General features: G+C 47.6%; 1 protein-coding gene and 1 long non-coding RNA gene across 12 annotated transcripts in view; one reads left to right on the plus strand and one right to left on the minus strand.

The window, feature by feature from the left end:
* LOC138365885 (uncharacterized) overlaps positions 1-3,213 on the minus strand; it is a 36,106-nt gene extending 32,893 nt beyond the window's left edge. Inside the window, exons 1-2 of one of the 2 annotated variants that reach the window (XR_011229068.1) lie at positions 804-3,213; positions 537-619 (exon numbers count right to left, since the gene is read on the minus strand). This is a non-coding gene — a long non-coding RNA (uncharacterized lncRNA). Of the gene's footprint in view, positions 1-536 lie in introns of both variants that reach the window. The other variant, XR_011229067.1, reaches the window with a different exon arrangement.
* A 1,422-nt stretch (positions 3,214-4,635) lies between these two features.
* Positions 4,636-21,943, plus strand: part of magu (SPARC related modular calcium binding-like protein magu) — a 275,455-nt gene continuing 258,147 nt past the window's right edge. For 4 of the 10 annotated variants that reach the window (XM_069326577.1, XM_069326578.1, XM_069326576.1 and 1 more), the window contains exon 1: positions 4,636-5,059. In XM_069326577.1, the coding sequence (XP_069182678.1) occupies positions 4,973-5,059 (87 nt within the window). In that variant the 5' untranslated portion in view covers positions 4,636-4,972. The remainder of the gene's footprint in view (positions 5,060-21,943) is intronic. The other 6 variants (XM_069326574.1, XM_069326581.1, XM_069326575.1 and 3 more) reach the window with 2 other exon arrangements.

A 21,943-nucleotide genomic window follows, 5' to 3' on the forward strand; every position in this document is an offset into this window, starting at 1 on the left:
CAGGAAAGGTCTACTCTTTGTCAGGCAGGTCAATAAACCTATTCAGTAGAGATCTTTTCAAATTGTCCCTTTTGGGTCATATGGATGGTAAAGAGACACACTAGAGAATACTCAGCCAAGTTGGGACGACTGCACATTCTATAAACTCGAAGCTCCTCCTAATTAGTTAATCCAATTAGTTAGTATTCCAGTATCCTAGTTTGTATCCTAATTAGTAGTAGCTAAATAATATCCCAAAGATTTGCAGTAGGTGCTCTTGTCAACTGCAGTTTGCCCTACCTGGACACTATACCCGACTACCACCAGGTGTCAACACCTGACGAACACAAGATCCCACTTACCCAAGCTCCTCACAATACAGTATTCCTGTCTTCCTTGCTGATTGTTGAGCAGGCAAGAGATTGAAATTCAGTTAAGTAATTATCAAAAGTAGGCATCAAGCTGGGAAGACAATGTAGCACCAGAAGGTGCCAATGATCATTCAAGATGCCAATACAAGAACAAAAACGATATAAGGCAAGGTGTTTGATAAGCACCTTTAAATGATCACTCAGGGTGCTGCATCAAACGGCCTGGTTGATGAGACCTGGTCAGAGGCCGGGCTGCTGGGACGCTTATCCTGAAAATCAATAACAAGTAGTCAACAGGTAGACAAGTGACATCAAAGATATCAGATTCACCAAGAATTACATCGAGGGTCAAGTGGCCCAAAGGGATATTAAGAAAGCAAGACCTACAATCATCCCGAAAATCAGGACATTCTACAAGGAGGTGCAAAACAATTTGAACTCATAGGTAATTACCCAAGTGTAGAGAGCTTCGCTCGTGGTGTCCCATCTTCCTAATACTCTTATTAAAGTGCCATATAACGCTTTGAAACTTCTAGCGGTTTTGGCATCCACCACCTCACTTAATTTGTTCCAACCGTTTACCATTCCGCAAAAGTGAACTTTCTAATGATTTATCGGCAGCTTTGTTTACTTAGTTTAAATCCTTTTGTTCTTCAAGTTTCAAGTTTCAAGAATTTTTCTTTATCACTTTTGTCGATTTCCATTAATATTTTGTATGTACTGATCATATCACCTCCTTTTCTACTATCTTCTAGCTTTGTTATATTTAACACCTTTAACCTCTCCTCATAGCTCTTGTCTTTGTGTTCCTGAAGCCATTTTGTTGCATGTCTTTTTGCCTTATCCAGTTTGTTAATGTGCTTCTTTAGATATGTGCACCATACAACTGCTGCATATTCTAATTTTGGTCTCACAAAGATTAATATTTCACCATCCTCGTATTTAATAGCAATTTTAAAATTTGAAAGCGTAACATATGTTCCTTGTACAATGTTCTTAATGTGGTCCTCATGTGTCAGTTTTCTATCTAGAACCACCCTTATATACAACTTATCAGATTTCTTTTAAGCATTTCACGTAATTTGTAGGTTGTGTATGTGACCTATTTTCTTCTTTTCCACATTCCATGACGTGACATTTATTCACATTACATTCCACTTGCCAAGTATTGCTCCATACACTTATTTGGTCCATGTCTTCTTGAAGGGCATGATAATCGTCCAAGTTTCTTACCTTTCCTAGTAGCTTGGTGTCATCAGTAAACATGTTCATATAATTCTATATTCCTTCTGGTAGAGCGTTTATGTTGATAATGAGCATTACAGGTCTCGAGTCTGATACATTGCCTCTAATTACTGCCCTCGTTTTTCTGTCATAAAATTTTTAATCCATGTTAAAAGAATCCCTGTCACTTTTACAATATGTTCCAGTTTCCAAAACAACTTCTTTTGTGAGACTCGAAAGCCTTTTTTAGGCAGAGCCGTCTTACCGCTTGGGCCCGATGGGTACTTGCCCGGGGGCCCCACGAACATAGGACATGTTCAGTATGGAAGCAAAATGTTTAATTATTTAAGTCTTGTTTCAAGCACACTTAAATAATATAACCCTACATCCTGGTGTGGGACTAAATACTAAATATTTAAGATATATATTTCCAGGTGAATACCCTTTCAACAGAAATGAAACGTAATGTTTTGAGTGGAGCACAGAAGAGAAAGAGAGCTGTAGAGGAGAAGGAAAAAATAGGAAACTTCCAAAAATAACATCGTGGCTCAACACAGGTGCAACAACAGCCACTCATACCATTCCTTCAGATATAGCATCCACATCAGCATCTACTCCTGCAGTGTCAGCCACTAGTACTGTTCCTTCAAATGGAGCATCCACATCTACAGCCATTCCTGCTACCAATCACCCAGTTTCAGCAGACATACCATCATTGCTTGTTGCTGGTTGACAGTTTACAAGTGGAAATACCCAAAGCTATAACAGTAAAGTTGTTTGCAATCCAAGAGACAGATCCGAGGCAATGGGACATTAATAGATTACACAATAGATTACTGAATTCGTAGTGGGCCCTCATCATGTTAAAATCATGATAGTAACCTTTAAAATTCACGTAGAACGTATACAACAGCTGGCGTAGAGAATATAAAGGTAAGGTATTTATCAAACAATGTGTTCAAACGTGAACTCCGGAATGACGAGTATGTAAAACGTGAATGGCTACTCCAATCACCATCCCAAGGTCGTTTGTACTGCTTTCAATGTCGCCTATTATCCAAGAAGGAATTTCTCTTTGCTACATTTTGTTCAATGACTGGAAGCAAACATGAAAATGGAGAAGAACATCGAAAGTTCATGCCAGCATATTTGATAAGGCATATCTGCGCGAAACGCTTTGCGTAATAGTGGCTTTAGGCTTTGTATGTGCTAGCTCTATCTATAAATCCATCAATGCTTGTATCTCACTTTGTATGTATGTACTTTACCTGAATAAACATTTGATTTTGATTTGATTTGATATGGAAGCTGTAGTGTAGATTTTTTATTGCTTGAGCAACATCGCTCAGAGAACATCGTTTAGAACATTGGCATAAAGTGTTGACACGTGTGGTTTCTGTAATCGCTTTCTTGCCTCTATAGGTTTGTCATTTCGTGGAAAAAATCAGGTTATTGAGTCAGCAAAAAATGTCAACTATTTAGGTATACTAGAGCTGCTGAGTGAATTTGATCCTTTCTTGGAAGACCATCTCAAAAGGTATGGATATCCTGGATAAGGAAATCCGTCATATTTATCTGCAAATATATGTGAGGAATTTATTGAATTAATGGGACAACAGACTCTTTGTACTATTCTTGAAGAAGTAAAAAAAAAAGTAAAAATAATATTAAATAAATGTAGATTTCACTCCACATCTCACACATCCAGTTGTCGGTGCGTGGGATTACTGTCGTAATCTGCTCCAGCACCACCACAGCCGTGCGCCAGGCCTTGGGAACTTCTAGAGCAAGATGTCATAAATTTAATAAAATTAAACAAAGCTGCTGGAAAAATATTAGCAAATTCACTTTCTAGAATGGTAGACAGTCGGAACAAGTTAAGTGAGAAGGTGGTGGAGGCCAAAACCTCCACGACAGTCAGTAGTTTCAAAGAGTTATACGACAAAGAGTACTGGGAAGACGGGACACCACGAGCGTAGCTCTCATACCGTAACTACACTTAGGTAATTACACACACATACAGACACACCTGCGTATGGGATTAATTAAAAGTTTGAGTTGACATTATCAACTCAAACAGGATTGTTTGAGTTGTTTATCAGGATTCTGACAATCAACTCAATGTTTGAGTTGACTGTCAGAATCCTGGAAATCCAAAACTATCGTTCAGTGGAGGAGAAACGAAGAATTAAGAGGCATTGTGAAAACGTATGAGATACTTGGAAATGACATTAAATCGATGTAAAATTTTAAAACAAAGAAACAGACTGCCAAGGTTATGGGGTGTTTCTTTCCTGTGCGTCAGTGGTCTTCAATCCTCCCATGACCTTTGTCCCTTAGGAATTGATGAAGGTAATTACCAATACATGTATGACAGTTACCAATACATGTATGACAGTGTCAGACCACGGAGGAAGAATTGAAACAGGAATTTCCTTGAATACTTTCGTATAATAATGCATCTTCAAAAGGGATACATCTTCAAATAATAATACATCTTCAAAATGAACGTATATAAAGAAGATTATGACTCTTGCTGCGTCTGTTCTAATCTACAAAAGCTTGCGAGGCGTAGGGAAATAATGGAGTTAGTTGAGGAATAAACGCTGGCAGAGAATAATTAACGCACTGAGAAATTACATCTATGTACATACTAAAGTGAAATTGTATCACCATAAATACAATTGTATTGGTGTAAAGCTGCCCAATAAACTCGCCCCTCGGGGCAAAATTTAAAAAATTAAAGTGATTATTTCTTGGAAATTGGCGTTTCAAACCTCCTGGTGACCGTTGTCTCCGTTAGAAATGTTACTACAGAGGAAGATGACAGGTAGTTACAACATTGGTGGTGGAGTGACAAATACAAAAAAAATACTCCAATTATGTATTGGAACGACGTAGTGTAGCCTGATGTATTATTTATTGCTAATTAAGATGATAATTATTGTATCGCGTCTTGCCATTGCCCATCTTCAGATAATATATAGAAACATAAATATTAGAAAGGATATCAGGACATAGGAAAGAATAATGTAAAAGCGGCGCTCAAAAATTCGCCATATGCCAGCTGGCGGCGGCGGCGAAAGGCAACAGAGAGTTAGGCGACAGTGCCGCGTGAACCCCAGCGCTGGACGGTCGTACGCCCACCGCTCCTCGCCGTCCCCGCACACCTGAGACACTCGCTCTACCACATACCACCGACCACAATGATATCTAAACAATACGTCACCTTACTGACCTTCATAATGTGATCTCGGGTGCTATTAGTCAAGACTGAATCTACTAAGTGTGTGGTATTAAAAGGCTATATATATAGATGTAAATATATATATGTATGTATATATTTATATATATATATATACACGTGCATAGAGCTCTGTATTGTTAAGTTTGTCAAAATGAACGTTGGAAGGCTGGAGGCCATAGTGATGTGTTTGGCTGTGGTGGTGTGGTCGACGGCCGCTCAGCTGGGCCTCAACGAGGAGGTAGGTACCTGCCCGACACTTTATTGACACTGGCGTATACATACGCTTATGTATATATACGCCCTCGCACACGCAACTGCTCAATACACATACGCCACACCACAAACTGCTCAATACACACATACGCCACACCACATACTGCTCAATACACACATACGCCACACCACATACTGCTCAATACACACATACGCCACACCACATACTGCTCAATACACACATACGCCACACCACATACTGCTTAATACACACATACGCCACACCACATACTGCTGACTGTTCTACCTGCCCGACGCCCAGTGACACTGGCGTATAAACTTACGCATTTGTTTACACACAACTACAGTAATAATGACTTTATTTTACAAATAGTATTACTGAATACATACGCAAACCTCTTCACTGTGACCCCTCTATCTAGAGTGGTTTGTGGTCAACAGTTAAATTTTAAAATTCGCAAACCATTCGCCTATCAAATCACTAATTAAGGAGGGGTGTTATCGTGACTCTTGGGACGTTTTGAACACACATTTTGCGTCACTTAACTAAAAGTTGCGTAATAATTACTAGATTATATTAATCGTGCGTTATATGGCACAAAACGCTTTGACATTATTTGTGTAATTATTATTATTGTTATCGAGAAAACGACCAGTTTTCTTGATAGCACGTCGCATTTTGACGTACGCTTTACCTGTTTAGTTTAATAATTGGTTATCTTGGTCGTGGAATATAAAGGCATGATTATTTCTAGGAGGGTTATATCTAGATATAGGTGTTTGAGTTTAATGTTGGACTTGACGGCTTATCAATCTAAGGGTTATTAAGGCCCCCATAATAGCCTATTGACCAACCAGTAAGTTTATTATTGGAATTAGAGCCACTCAACCTCTGGAAGGTTATCAAGGCTTCTACAATAGCTTACTGTAGTGAACTCGGTAAGTAAACGTCACGTGTAAACGTTTCCAAGTGCCGACACCAGGAAGCGAGTGTCTCAATACGTAATAGTCGCCAGCTGCTGTAGTTCAGACGAGAGAATGTAATGTGTGTGTGTGTTCCTGCATGGCAAATGTCAAGTGTCTGGATGGAGAGTAAACCGCGGTGAATGACGGGTTTGTTGGTTTACTCGGAGTCTAGGTAGAGGCGGGCGGGTTGAGTTTACCTAGAGGACGAGGGATGAGTATAATTTAGGGGGCGGGGGTTGAGTGATGAATGGCTTGACAATGGGCGATAACGCGCATGTTATCTTTCTTGGTGTCACTTTGATCATTTTTGTTATCCGTGATCGTCTGGTGTGTGTGTGTGTGTGTGTACTCACCTAGTTGCACTAGCCTAGTTGTGCTTGCGGGGGTTGAGCTCTGGCTCTTTGGTCCCGCCTCTCAACCGTCAATCAACAGGTGTACAGATTCCTGAGCCTATTGGGCTCTATCATATTTACACTTGAAGCTGTGTATGGAGTCAGCCTCCACCACATCACATCCTAGTGCATTCCATTTGTCAACCACTCTGACACTAATAAAGTTCTTTCTAATATCTCTGTGGCTCATTTGGGCACTCAGTTTCCACCCGTGTCCCCTAGTGCGTGTGCCCCTTGTGTTAAATAGCCTGTCTTTATCAACCCTGCCGATTGTGTGTGTGTGCTTTTGAATATTCGTGTTTGGGGGTGGTTGGGTGGAAAAATCCAGCTCTTGGATCTTGCCACTTTCTTTGTTAATAGTTTGGTGGCACTATTCCCAGCCGTCTGATTCCATTATAACTGCATTTACGACTGGGAATATAATTTGCATCCACTATCTGCCTCCATGCATTTTACTTGTAAATTGTGACTAATCTTGTATATGTGTAGCTTTAGATTTAGTTTCCGCCTGATCCTTCTTCTGCTTCTCGATTATGAGAGTAAAGGAAATCACAGAATTGAGGCCTATTGACCGCACGAGGCAGCTCCTATTTATATTCATTCAGCATTTGTATATATATATGTATAACCTACGCTTGAAACAATCAAGTGATCCGAAGTCTATTATGTTACCTGGTTATTTGTTCCATAGATCAATTACTCATTTACAAACCAATATTTACCCAGGTCTGTCCTGAACCTAAACTCTCTATTCAATTTATATCCATTGTTTAGTGTTCTTTTGTCTTGTCTTTGTTTACGCCTCATAAAATTTTGGACGTTGTGATCATGTCTTTACTAGGTCTTGTCTTTTACAATAATGTTACTTTTTATACTCTTAGTTTGAAATCATAGCTTAGTTCTGGACCCAGACTCGTAGCAAGCATTTGTATCGTCTTAAGTTTTACAAGGCGAGTTGTATGCAGGAGCTGCATATTCTGGAACTGGTCTCGTGTAGGTTTTGTATACTGTTCTGAGTGATTCTTAATCAAGACACCTTAAAACCATTCTTGTCTACAAGCTTCGCCTATTCCTCTGACGTTATTCTGATTATATTCGCTTCTTGAATTAGACGTGGTGTTGGTAACTATCCTTGGAGCCTTTCCCGAAGCTGACAGCTGTCTCCCTCATAATCTGTACTGTACTTCCGGGTTCTTCCACCCCTTTCCTTTCTCATTGCTTTGCACTTGATAGGATTGAATTCCAGAAATCATTTGGCGACCATTCTTGCAGTTGTTTAAATCCTCCAGTAGCTCCTAGTATTTACGTAGATAATAAACATGCCATGTAGACAGTTCACACAGTTCTTTTCGTTCACCTGTACCTGGAACAGCAATGAACCGATGAAACTTGCAGGACCCCGCGTTTATATTTAGCATTTGGATATTTTTCTCATAACGATCCTTCGTTGAACGCCTGACAGGAGGTTCCGAGCGCGATTCGAAGCATTGGTCAGGCCGAGACAACTTTGAAAGATTTTACCTGAAGATGCTTTCTAATTTCAGAGTTTTGTTCTCTCAGCGAGTGTTTCATATCACTGAATGATTTTATCAGCACCTTGCAAGGTGTCATATGTCAAAGGATACTAACCTGTAAATTTACTGGTTTTTCGCCTTCATTCTCATCTGCTCTGATGAAGACGAAATAAGCCGAAAACGCGTTTAGCATTCTCTATTTTTCACATATGCTTTTCCGTAATATATAATGTCGTACCTAGTAGCCAGAACGCACTTCTCTGCCTACTATGCAAGGCCCGATTTGCCTAATAGACAGTGATTTTCTTTATTTTCAAAATATTGTTTCCCATTCGTTTATTTGAAATATTATTATTACATTGTTAAAAACATAAATTATTGACTTATATTAGTTTAGGTTAAGATAGGTTAGGTAGGGTTGGTTAGGTTCGGTCATATATCTAGGTTACTTTTAACTCAAATGGAAAGAACCTAACTCTTACATAATGAAATGGACAGCTTTATCATATCACAAAAAAAATCGAAAAAATATACAAATTCAGGAAAACTTGGCCTATTAGGCAAATTGGGCCTTGTATAGTAGGCCGAGTACTTCGTTCTGGCTACTAGGTACAATATATATATATATATATATATATATATATATATATATATATATATATATATATATATATATAATATATATATATATATATATATATATATATATATATATATATATATATATATATATATAATGTCGTACCTAGTAGCCAGAACGCACTTCTCAGCCTACTATGCAAGGCCCGATTTGCCTAATAAGCCAAGTTTTCATGAATTAATTGTTTTTCGACTACCTAACCTACCTAACCTAACCTAACCTAACTTTTTCGGCTACCTAACCAAACCTAACCTATAAAGATAGGTTAGGTTAGGTTAGGTAGGGTTGGTTAGGTTTGGTCATATATCTACGTTAATTTTAACTCCAATAAAAAAAAATTGACCTCATACATAATGAAATGGGTAGCTTTATAATTTCATAAGAAAAAAATTAGAAAAAATATATTAATTCAGGAAAACTTGGCTTATTAGGCAAATCGGGCCTTGAATAGTAGGCCAAAAAGTGAGTTCTGGCTACTAGGTACGACATATATATATATATATATATATATATATATATATATATATATATATATATATATATATATATATATATATATATATATGTCGTACCTAGTAGCCAGAACTCACTTCTCAGCCTACTATTCAAGGCCCGATTTGCCTAATAAGCCAAGTTTTCCTGAATTAATATATTTACTATAATTTTTTTCTTATGAAATGATAAAGCAACCCTTTTCTCTATGTATGAGGTCATTTTTTTTTATTGGAGTTAAAATTAACGTAGATATATGACCGAACCTAACCAACCCTACCTAACCTAACCTAACCTATATTTATAGGTAAGGTTAGGTTAGGTAGCCAAAAAAAGCTAGGTTAGGTTAGGTAGGTTAGGTAGACGAAAAAACATTAATTCATGAAAACTTGGCTTATTAGGCAAATCGGGCCTTGAATAGTAGGCTGAGAAGTGAGTTCTGGCTATTAGGTACGACATATATATATATATATATATATATATATATATATATATATATATATATATATATATATATATATATATATATTGTGGCGGTAAAGCATTGGTGCTCGGCTGTTTCAAAAGCTAGGGGCAGGGCCTCGTCACATAATAGAAAAAAAAGAGAAAAGCTGGAGCTTTCGTCTGTGGTAAGGTAATGGGAAGACACACAAGTAAATTAACAATGAAATTATAATTACTTTAGAAAAACAAGACATGAATAAAGTTAAGCACATAAAATATGAAAGACAAGTCAACAAACAAAATAATATGAATAATCACTGGCAAATGAAAAGTTACGTTAAGTGAGTTACAGTGATAGCAAAATAAAGTATTAGTGGTGCTGGAATACCGGCTTCGAGCTGCCACCTCCCTTAGTACACGAAAGCCAAGGCTTAGTCTACCAGCGAGAGATATCAACTGCTTGGAGCACCGAGATATTGTGACGATACTGGAGCACTGCAGCCCAGACATCGACTTGTGGTGGAGGGCGGAGGGCAGGTGCGACGGGACACCAGCCAATCAGCGACAGGCAGGCAAAGGATGAGCAGTTTGCTGGTTACGGTGGCGGGTAGCAGGTGTCACTGTGTGCTGGGTACGATTTGCTCTCTGGGCAAAACGTTTGGCAATACTTGCTGGACGTATCTTCTATATTATCTTGTATATTGACGTACTTTGTAGGGAAGAGCAGGCTCAATCTCTCTTGAAAGAGATTATCGTCACTATATATATATATATATATATATATATATATATATATATATATATATATATATATATATTATATATTTATATATTTTTAAATAATATGCAAACAAGCCTGAATGGTCCCCAGGCATATATGCAACTGAAAACTCACACCCCAGAAGTGACAGGAACCCATACTGCCAGGAGCACTCATACTGCCTGGGGACCATTCAGGCTTGTTCGCATTTGTGCTAGTCACGTGTGCCCCAAAGAATGAGGTGATTTGATAAAATACCATGCCCAAGTTTACCATCAGTGTGCCGGCGGGCTGATGGGGCTACCATCATCATTTGTCCGGTCGTGATGGTAGAGTGGTTAAGGGGTCCTGTACACCAGTTGCAGAGTGACCTTGGCAGTATGGGTTCGAGCCACTTCTGGGGTGTGAGTTTTCAGTTTATATATATATATATATATATATATATATATATATATATATATATATATATAAAATAATAATAATTTATAATGGTGTGGAGTTTTCAGTTGCATATTGACTTGGGGACCATTCAAGCTTGTTCGCATATATAATATACTGTATGTATAATGTGTGTATCCATCTTTCAACTCCGGTCTTACAAGTGTGGCCATGGGAGTAGATTCCTTATTGGAGCAATGGGGCCGACCCCTACCCGCTATGTTGGTAAACTCTCCACCCTGCAGTTACCCTGTACCAAGTTGAGTGAGGCTGACGTCCAACCTTGGGCAGACAAACCAACTTATACACACACAAGATAAAAAAAACACACTGGTGAATGTGCGAACACCAAGTTGGTGTTTGCTTGAATTTAATTATAGTTCCTGGGCGCTTCCTTAACTGTCACTCGTTTGCAATGATGACTCTCGACCCTTTTGGACTTTGTTATAAAACTGCGCGGAATCCATGTTTGGCGTTAACGTCGGCTCCCCAGCCCGTCCGCCAGTAATGGGGAGGTAAATGTAACAGCACAAGTGTAATTATATACTATTCCTAGCAGTCGGAAATTTTACTTGTTTTCACTTAGTATTAAACCGTACTGTCAAATATATTGTGAATATTTGAGTTTACCTGAAAAACTGAATAGAAAACCACAACCTCACCTAACATTCTTAGTGTTTGAAGATAAGCATTTTGTCTTCTTAATTACAATGAGTACTTAACCTATAGCTATAATGATATTAATGTTATAAAACTAATAAAACCAAACTAAAATATTACAATAAATTGTAAAGTAACTCAGGATATTTTCAAGTTTTGTATAACATCTCTTGTTTAATAAAGCTGAAAAAGAAATTCCTGATATTTAAACCTTGTGTATAGCTAATTGAATTTGAAAAATTCATCCTAAAATTCTGAGCGTCTTGGCAGAAAACGAGAATAAATGGGGAGGTAAATGTAACGGCACAAGTAAGTGTAATTATGTACTATTCCTAACAGTCAGGAAATGAACTAATTACATTAAACAGTACTGTCAATTCGGAGGATGGGTTGCTGCTCCCGCCTCTTCTAATACATTCCACATAGGCTGTGTTGTTGTTGCTCGTATGTTTGTAGAGTAGCAGAATATCAGGCGGGCTTCTGTTAAACACTTTTTACAAACCTGCGGGTCCTAACTCTGGTCACAGCCTATATATAAAGAACAGAGGCCCCTGCCCTAAAGTTGTGTACGTGTTTTGCGATCAGTGCCTAGGGCACCTCGTGGCAGGACGCCTCATCCGTGTCTGGGGGCGAGATTCACGAAGCGGTTACGATACCACTTACGAACGTGTACATCTTTCCTCAATCTTTGACGGCTTTGTTTACATTTATTCAACAGTTTACACGCATGAAAACTTTCCAATCAGTTGTTGTTATTGTTATAAACAACCTCCTGGTGCTTCGGAGCTCATTAACTGTTTAATAATTGTAAACAAAGCCGCCAAAGATTGAGAAAAGATGTGCAGGTTCGTAAGTACTTTCGTAACTGCTTCGTTAATCTGGCCCCTGGTCTGTCTGGAGGGTGTTAAGCAGCCATCGTGGCTGACCCCCCCCACACAGGACGCCCTAGAGGAAGACAGCTGACCCATCACTGGACGTGTGGCGCCAGACACTAAGTGGGAAGGCGAGGGTCCCTAGATATTACCAAGGGCCACGAAACTGGCCCAATAACCCTAGCCCATCCTCCTTCAATGACGGCACTTACAGTAATTGTTTGGTGGACAGTACCATTATGTAGTGATGGGCCATCAAACAAAAGGTGTTGTATTATTAAATTTGGCCAAATGAGAATTTGTGTAACCGCAAGATATAGACCGTAACCCAGCCTCTCCTAGCAATCCTCGGCCTAATACACGCTATCCTAGACGTAATATAGTATATATGTACTGTACTAGACCTAGGAATGCAAGTTGGATTTTTAGCTTGTTTTTGTGACTAAAATTAAAAGTACAAAAATGATGTTTTTGGTGGTCCATGACTACATATTAGTACTCTGGCCAAATAGTTACTATCAGTACTATCATGTCAGGAGGAGGAGTTCCAATACATATTTTGAGGGTCCCGGTAGAAGTCGGGTTCGTTCTCGACGCACAATCCAGAATTCCGAATTCGAATCCTGGGCGGGGCAGAAATGGTTGGGCACATTTCCTTTCACCTAATGCCTCTGTTCCCCTAGCAGTGAATAGGTACTCAGGAGTTAGTCAGCTTGTTCTGGGGTTGCATCTTGGGCGGGGTCAGTAAGTGAGCCCTGGGGGGGGGGGGTCCTTGATAAAAGCCAAATGTGTATGAATACACTCTGGCTTCCTGTCCCCCCGACACAGGGAATTATTAACTATAATATTCCTGCCACCGTAATTCTGGAACATAACTTTTGTGGGGGAATTTCCCAGATTTGTCTTCTGCTGGGTGTTACCTTCTACACATAATTGTTATGTGTAGAAGGCTCTCCCCCGCCGGAGCGAGAGAGCCTTCCCCCGCCGGAGCGAGAGAGCCAGCCTTCCCCCGCCGGAGCGAGAGAGCCTTCCCCCGCCGGAGCGAGAGAGCCAGCCTTCCCCCGCCGGAGCGAGAGAGCCAGCCTTCCCCCGCCGGAGCGAGAGAGCCTTCCCCCGCCGGAGCGAGAGAGCCAGCCTTCCCCCGCCGGAGCGAGAGAGCCAGCCTTCCCCCGCCGGAGCGAGAGAGCCAGCCTTCCCCCGCCGGAGCGAGAGAGCCAGCCTTCCCCCGCCGGAGCGAGAGAGCCAGCCTTCCCCCGCCGGAGCGAGAGAGCCAGCCTTCCCCCGCCGGAGCGAGAGAGCCAGCCTTCCCCCGCCGGAGCGAGAGAGCCAGCCTTCCCCCGCCGGAGCGAGAGAGCCAGCCTTCCCCCGCCGGAGCGAGAGAGCCAGCCTTCCCCCGCCGGAGCGAGAGAGCCAGCCTTCCCCCGCCGGAGCGAGAGAGCCAGCCTTCCCCCGCCGGAGCGAGAGAGCCAGCCTTCCCCCGCCGGAGCGAGAGAGCCAGCCTTCCCCCGCCGGAGCGAGAGAGCCAGCCTTCCCCCGCCGGAGCGAGAGAGCCAGCCTTCCCCCGCCGGAGCGAGAGAGCCAGCCTTCCCCCGCCGGAGCGAGAGAGCCAGCCTTCCCCCGCCGGAGCGAGAGAGCCAGCCTTCCCCCGCCGGAGCGAGAGAGCCAGCCTTCCCCCGCCGGAGCGAGAGAGCCAGCCTTCCCCCGCCGGAGCGAGAGAGCCAGCCTTCCCCCGCCGGAGCGAGAGAGCCAGCCTTCCCCCGCCGGAGCGAGAGAGCCAGCCTTCCCCCGCCGGAGCGAGAGAGCCAGCCTTCCCCCGCCGGAGCGAGAGAGCCAGCCTTCCCCCGCCGGAGCGAGAGAGCCAGCCTTCCCCCGCCGGAGCGAGAGAGCCAGCCTTCCCCCGCCGGAGCGAGAGAGCCAGCCTTCCCCCGCCGGAGCGAGAGAGCCAGCCTTCCCCCGCCGGAGCGAGAGAGCCAGCCTTCCCCCGCCGGAGCGAGAGAGCCAGCCTTCCCCCGCCGGAGCGAGAGAGCCAGCCTTCCCCCGCCGGAGCGAGAGAGCCAGCCTTCCCCCGCAGGAGCGAGAGAGCCAGCCTTCCCCCGCAGGAGCGAGAGAGCCAGCCTTCCCCCGCAGGAGCGAGAGAGCCAGCCTTCCCCCTGCAGGAGCGAGAGAGCCAGCCTTCCCCCGCAGGAGCGAGAGAGCCAGCCTTCCCCCGCAGGAGCGAGAGAGCCAGCCTTCCCCTGCAGGAGCGAGAGAGCCAGCCTTCCCCTGCAGGAGCGAGAGAGCCAGCCTTCCCCTGCAGGAGCGAGAGAGCCAGCCTTCCCCTGCAGGAGCGAGAGAGCCAGCCTTCCCCTGCAGGAGCGAGAGAGCCAGCCTTCCCCTGCAGGAGCGAGAGAGCCAGCCTTCCCCCGCAGGAGCGAGAGAGCCAGCCTTCCCCCGCAGGAGCGAGAGAGCCTTCCCCCGCAGGAGCGAGAGAGCCAGCCTTCCCCCGCAGGAGCGAGAGAGCCAGCCTTCCCCCGCAGGAGCGAGAGAGCCAGCCTTCCCCCGCAGGAGCGAGAGAGCCAGCCTTCCCCTGCAGGAGCGAGAGAGCCAGCCTTCCCCCGCAGGAGCGAGAGAGCCAGCCTTCTCCCGCAGGAGCGAGAGAGCCAGCCTTCCCCCGCAGGAGCGAGAGAGCCAGCCTTTCCCCGCAGGGGCGAGAGAGCCTTCCCCTGCAGGAGCGAGAGAGCCAGCCTTCCCCCTCAGGAGCGAGAGAGCCAGCCTTCCCCTGCAGGAGCGAGAGAGCCTTCCCCTGCAGGAGCGAGAGAGCCAGCCTTCCCCTGCAGGAGCGAGAGAGCCAGCCTTCCCCTGCAGGAGCGAGAGAGCCAGCCTTCCCCTGCAGGAGCGAGAGAGCCAGCCTTCCCCTGCAGGAGCGAGAGAGCCAGCCTTCCCCTGCAGGAGCGAGAGAGCCAGCCTTCCCCTGCAGGAGCGAGAGAGCCAGCCTTCCCCTGCAGGAGCGAGAGAGCCAGCCTTCCCCCTCAGGAGCGAGAGAGCCAGCCTTCCCCTGCAGGAGCGAGAGAGCCTTCCCCTGCAGGAGCGAGAGAGCCAGCCTTCTCCCGCAGGAGCGAGAGAGCCAGCCTTCCCCCGCAGGAGCGAGAGAGCCAGCCTTTCCCCGCAGGAGCGAGAGAGCCTTCCCCTGCAGGAGCGAGAGAGCCAGCCTTCCCCTGCAGGAGCGAGAGAGCCAGCCTTCCCCCTCAGGAGCGAGAGAGCCAGCCTTCCCCTGCAGGAGCGAGAGAGCCTTCCCCTGCAGGAGCGAGAGAGCCAGCCTTCCCCTGCAGGAGCGAGAGAGCCAGCCTTCCCCTGCAGGAGCGAGAGAGCCAGCCTTCCCCTGCAGGAGCGAGAGAGCCAGCCTTCCCCTGCAGGAGCGAGAGAGCCAGCCTTCCCCTGCAGGAGCGAGAGAGCCAGCCTTCCCCCTGCAGGAGCGAGAGAGCCAGCCTTCCCCTGCAGGAGCGAGAGAGCCTTCCCCCGCAGGAGCGAGAGAGCCTTCCCCCGCAGGAGCGAGAGAGCCAGCCTTCCCCCGCAGGAGCGAGAGAGCCAGCCTTCCCCCGCAGGAGCGAGAGAGCCAGCCTTCCCCTGCAGGAGCGAGAGAGCCAGCCTTCCCCTGCAGGAGCGAGAGAGCCAGCCTTCCCCTGCAGGAGCGAGAGAGCCAGCCTTCCCCTGCAGGAGCGAGAGAGCCAGCCTTCCCCTGCAGGAGCGAGAGAGCCAGCCTTCCCCCGCAGGAGCGAGAGAGCCTTCCCCCGCAGGAGCGAGAGAGCCAGCCTTCCCCTGCAGGAGCGAGAGAGCCAGCCTTCCCCTGCAGGAGCGAGAGAGCCAGCCTTCCCCTGCAGGAGCGAGAGAGCCAGCCTTCCCCTGCAGGAGCGAGAGAGCCAGCCTTCCCCTGCAGGAGCGAGAGAGCCAGCCTTCCCCTGCAGGAGCGAGAGAGCCTTCCCCCGCAGGAGCGAGAGAGCCAGCCTTCCCCCGCAGGAGCGAGAGAGCCAGCCTTCCCCTGCAGGAGCGAGAGAGCCAGCCTTCCCCTGCAGGAGCGAGAGAGCCAGCCTTCCCCTGCAGGAGCGAGAGAGCCAGCCTTCCCCTGCAGGAGCGAGAGAGCCAGCCTTCCCCTGCAGGAGCGAGAGAGCCAGCCTTCTCCCGCAGGAGCGAGAGAGCCAGCCTTCCCCCGCAGGAGCGAGAGAGCCAGCCTTTCCCCGCAGGAGCGAGAGAGCCTTCCCCTGCAGGAGCGAGAGAGCCAGCCTTCCCCTGCAGGAGCGAGAGAGCCAGCCTTCCCCCTCAGGAGCGAGAGAGCCAGCCTTCCCCCTCAGGAGCGAGAGAGCCAGCCTTCCCCTGCAGGAGCGAGAGAGCCTTCCCCTGCAGGAGCGAGAGAGCCAGCCTTCCCCTGCAGGAGCGAGAGAGCCAGCCTTCCCCTGCAGGAGCGAGAGAGCCAGCCTTCCCCTGCAGGAGCGAGAGAGCCAGCCTTCCCCTGCAGGAGCGAGAGAGCCAGCCTTCCCCTGCAGGAGCGAGAGAGCCAGCCTTCCCCCGCAGGAGCGAGAGAGCCAGCCTTCCCCCGCAGGAGCGAGAGAGCCTTCCCCCGCAGGAGCGAGAGAGCCTTCCCCCGCAGGAGCGAGAGAGCCAGCCTTCCCCCGCAGGAGCGAGAGAGCCAGCCTTCCCCTGCAGGAGTGAGAGAGCCAGCCTTCCCCTGCAGGAGCGAGAGAGCCAGCCTTCCCCTGCAGGAGCGAGAGAGCCAGCCTTCCCCTGCAGGAGCGAGAGAGCCAGCCTTCCCCTGCAGGAGCGAGAGAGCCAGCCTTCCCCTGCAGGAGCGAGAGAGCCAGCCTTCCCCTGCAGGAGCGAGAGAGCCAGCCTTCCCCCGCTGGAGCGAGAGAGCCAGCCTTCTCCCGCAGGAGCGAGAGAGCCAGCCTTCCCCCGCAGGAGCGAGAGAGCCAGCCTTTCCCCGCAGGAGCGAGAGAGCCTTCCCCTGCAGGAGCGAGAGAGCCAGCCTTCCCCTGCAGGAGCGAGAGAGCCAGCCTTCCCCTGCAGGAGCGAGAGAGCCAGCCTTCCCCTGCAGGAGCGAGAGAGCCAGCCTTCCCCTGCAGGAGCGAGAGAGCCAGCCTTCCCCTGCAGGAGCGAGAGAGCCAGCCTTCCCCTGCAGGAGCGAGAGAGCCAGCCTTCCCCTGCAGGAGCGAGAGAGCCAGCCTTCCCCTGCAGGAGCGAGAGAGCCAGCCTTCCCCTGCAGGAGCGAGAGAGCCAGCCTTCCCCTGCAGGAGCGAGAGAGCCAGCCTTCCCCTGCAGGAGCGAGAGAGCCAGCCTTCCCCTGCAGGAGCGAGAGAGCCAGCCTTCCCCTGCAGGAGCGAGAGAGCCAGCCTTCCCCTGCAGGAGCGAGAGAGCCAGCCTTCCCCTGCAGGAGCGAGAGAGCCAGCCTTCCCCTGCAGGAGCGAGAGAGCCAGCCTTCCCCTGCAGGAGCGAGAGAGCCAGCCTTCCCCTGCAGGAGCGAGAGAGCCAGCCTTCCCCTGCAGGAGCGAGAGAGCCAGCCTTCCCCTGCAGGAGCGAGAGAGCCAGCCTTCCCCTGCAGGAGCGAGAGAGCCTTCCCCCGCCGGAGCGAGAGAGCCAGCCTTCCCCCGCCGGAGCGAGAGAGCCAGCCTTCCCCCGCCGGAGCGAGAGAGCCAGCCTTCCCCTGCAGGAGCGAGAGAGCCAGCCTTCCCCCGCCGGAGCGAGAGAGCCAGCCTTCCCCCGCCGGAGCGAGAGAGCCAGCCTTCCCCCGCAGGAGCGAGCCAGCCTTCCCCTGCAGGAGCGAGAGAGCCAGCCTTCCCCCGCCGGAGCGAGAGAGCCAGCCTTCCCCCGCCGGAGCGAGAGAGCCAGCCTTCCCCCGCCGGAGCGAGAGAGCCAGCCTTCCCCCGCCGGAGCGAGAGAGCCAGCCTTCCCCCGCAGGAGCGAGAGAGCCAGCCTTCCCCCGCAGGAGCGAGAGAGCCAGCCTTCCCCCGCAGGAGCGAGAGAGCCAGCCTTCCCCCGCAGGAGCGAGAGAGCCAGCCTTCCCCTGCAGGAGCGAGAGAGCCTTCCCCCGCAGGAGCGAGAGAGCCAGCCTTCCCCCGCAGGAGCGAGAGAGCCTTCCCCCGCAGGAGCGAGAGCCCCCCCCCCGCAGGAGCGAGAGCAGCCCCCCCCGCAGGAGCGAGAGCCGCCCCCCCCCCGCAGGAGCGAGAGCAGCCCCCCCCCGCAGGAGCGAGAGCCCCCCCCTCCGCAGGAGCGAGAGCCCCCCCCCTCCGCAGGAGCGAGAGCCCCCCCCTCCGCAGGAGCGAGAGCAGCCCCCCCCCCCGCAGGAGCGAGAGCCCCCCCCTCCGCAGGAGCGAGAGGGCCCCCCCCCCCCACTGGAGCGAGAGAGCCCCCTCCCACAGGAGCGAGAGAGCCCTACAAGAGCGAGTGTGATAACCGGAGCCAGGTACCCCAAGGCAGAAGGTCCGAGTGACTCATTCGGTAAAGAATGTTAGTGAGATATCGAGCGTGGCGCCCCCTGGCCTAGGGGCGCCCCCTGGTCCTCCCCATAGACAAGGGGAGCTTGTCTATGAGGCCCCTTGTGTCAGGGGTGTGGTGTGTGGTGAGGTAGATGTGTGACGTGTTCATCAGCTGTGTGGTGTCAGGGGTGCGGTGTGTTTCAGGTGTGTGGTAAGATGTGTGGTGTGTCATCAGCTGTGTGGCGTGTCATCAGCTGTGTGGTGTCAGGGGTGCGGTGTGTGTCAGGTGTGTGGTGAGTCAGATGTGTGGTGTGTCATGGGAACGAGAACACGCTGGACCTGATATTCACGAACAATGATGAGCTAATCAGAGACATTAGTCTCAGACACTACGTACTCGTACCACAAGCTCAGTGAAGTGCAAACTAACATTAATAACGGTAGTAGGCCCAAGAGAAACCACAAAGGAGAAGGGTTAGTCAATAAATTCAATTTTAATAATAAAAATAGACTGGGAGAAAATAAACAAGGAACTTAGCACATTTTCCCATTGAATGTTTATAAGTAAAAAAATCCTACACAAGGAATAGAAAAACTGACTTCTGAAGCATATGAAGTCTGTCTGAAACATGTTTCTTTAAGGAAAGCCAGAAAGAGGTCCAATGTAGAAAGAGAACGCAGACGACATTACGAAAGAAGGAAGAAATTAGCGGTAATGCTTAAGCAGACACGACTTTCCATATAAAGAAGGAATAATTTAAACAGGAGATTGAAGACATCGAACAGAGACTGAAGCATTCATACCAGACTGAAGAAAGGCAACTAGAACAGAAAGCAATTCAAGAAATAAAGAATCCCAAAATATTTCTTCACATATGCTAAATCAAAAGCAAAAACCATTGCCAGTATTGGACCCATTCGTATTAGTGAAGGTTCATACAATGAGGATGACAAAGAAATTAGCGAAATCCTAAAAAAGCAGTATGAGGACATGTTTAGCACTGATACACAGCATGAAAGTGGAAGATCCTGACAACTTATTTATGCGTGATATCCAATCCCCTGTAAATATAACTGATAAACACGAGCGTGTCAAATTTTGAAAGAGAAATTGACAATATGCCCATGCACTCAGCCCCGGGTCCAGATTCATGGAATTCAATATTTATAAAGAAATGCAAAGTGCCGGTAGCACAGGCACTCAGTATAGTGTGGAGGAAGAGCATTGGACAAAGGAGCAGATACCAGAGGTGCTGAAAGCAGCAGACATAGCCCCTCTACACAAGGGAGGAAGCAAAGCACTGGAAAAGAATTATAGACTAGATGCACTAACGTCCCACATAATGAAAGTATTTGAGAGAGTGATCAGGAGTCAGGTCAACAGTTTCATGGAGACCAATGACCTCCACAACCCAGGCCAACATGGATTTAGAGCGGGAAGATCGTGCCTCTCACAGCTACTTGACCATTACGACAAAATCACCGAGGCATTAGAAGGAAAAACAGAATGCAGATGATGTATACACGGACTTTGCAAAGGCATTCGACAAATGTGACCATGGAGTGGTAGCAAACAAAATGAGGTCAATGGGAATAACTGGTAAAGTAGGACGCTGGAATACTCAATTTCCTGTCGAACAGAACACAAAGAGTAACAGTCAATCAAATAAAATCGAATCCAAGCGCAGTTAAAAGCTCTGTACCTCAGGGTACAGTCCTTGCACTGCTACTGTTCCTTATTCTCATATGGGATATAGACAAAAATACAAGTCACAGCTTCGTGTCATCCTTTGCAGATGACACCAAACTCAGTATGAAAATTACCTCTGCTGAAGACGTTGAAAAACTACAAGCAGATATTAACAAACTTCTCGATTGGGCAGCAGAAAATAACATGATGTTTAACAGTGATAAATTCCAGGTACTCAGGTACGGCAAAAATGAGGCTCTGAAATACAGGATACAAAACACAATCGAATCTGCCCATAGTAGGAAAACAACATGCCAAGGATCTGAGAATAATGATGTCCGACGACCTAACGTTTGGGGAGCATAACCAAGCAAATATTGCGTCAGCCAGAAAAATGATAGGATGGATTACGAGAACTTTCAAATCCAGGGATCCCATCAAAATGGTTGTACTCTTCAAGTCACTTGTGTTGTCCCGTCTTGAGTACTGCTCAGTACTCGCTTCCCCCTTCAGACCAGGAGAGATTGCTGAAATAGAGGGAATACAGAGAACATATACGGCACGCATAGACGAGATAAAACACCTAAATTATTGGGATCGTCTCGAAGCTCTCCAAATGTACTCACTAGAAAGTAGACGAGAGAGATACCAAATAATATACACGTGAAAAATACTGGAGGGCCAGGTCCCAAATCTGCACAGTAAAATAACAATATACTGGAGTGAACGACATGGAAGAAAATGCAAAATAGAACCAGTGAAGAGCAGAGGTGCCATGGGCACAATCAGAGAACACTGTATAAACATCAGAGGTCCACGGTTGTCCAACGTCCTACCAACAACTATACGAGATATTGCCGGAACGACCGTGGACATCTTCAAGAGAAAATAGACTGTTTTATAAAAAAAAAGTGCTGGACCAATTGGGCTGTAGTGGGTATGTGGGCCTACGGGCTGCTCCAAGCAACAGCCTGGTGGACCAAACTCACAGGTCAAGCCTGGCCTCGGACCGGGCTTGGGTAGTAGAACTCCTAGAACCCTATCAAGCAGGTATGAAGTAGGTGTCAAGAACTACCTACTCTAGACTATATGAAGGGGAGTACAGTGTGTCAAAAGCCACGCTGATGCTAAAATCCCCATCACACAGGATGGTTAGTCATACAGAGGCATGTGATAAGTAGTCTGCACTCGCAAACTCTGGGAACATTATGAGGATATCATCAACACAAGAGTGAATAAGGCAGCAGTGGTACTAAAAGTCCCCATCTCGCAGAATGGTTAGTCATACAGGGCCATATGTTCAGTAGCCTCCACTGGCAAATAAGTGGGTGCAATATAAGGATATCTTCAAGAACACGAGGATGAATAAAGTAATTGCAAAGCTCCAGGTACCTCATGCCAACTGGTCTGAACTGGGCATTCGGTGATGTAGTGTAGGAGATCGTGCCGTAGTTCCTGCTCACAGAGTTTGCAACTGGAGTGCTCAGGATTGGGAGATCCGTCACCTGCAGCCACCTGCCACAGGTAACGGTAACCCAACCTGATCCTGGCAACCACTGTGTTACACAGTCTGATCG

This window comes from Procambarus clarkii, chromosome 18 (genome assembly GCF_040958095.1).
Source record: "Procambarus clarkii isolate CNS0578487 chromosome 18, FALCON_Pclarkii_2.0, whole genome shotgun sequence".
NCBI lineage: Eukaryota > Metazoa > Arthropoda > Malacostraca > Decapoda > Cambaridae > Procambarus > Procambarus clarkii.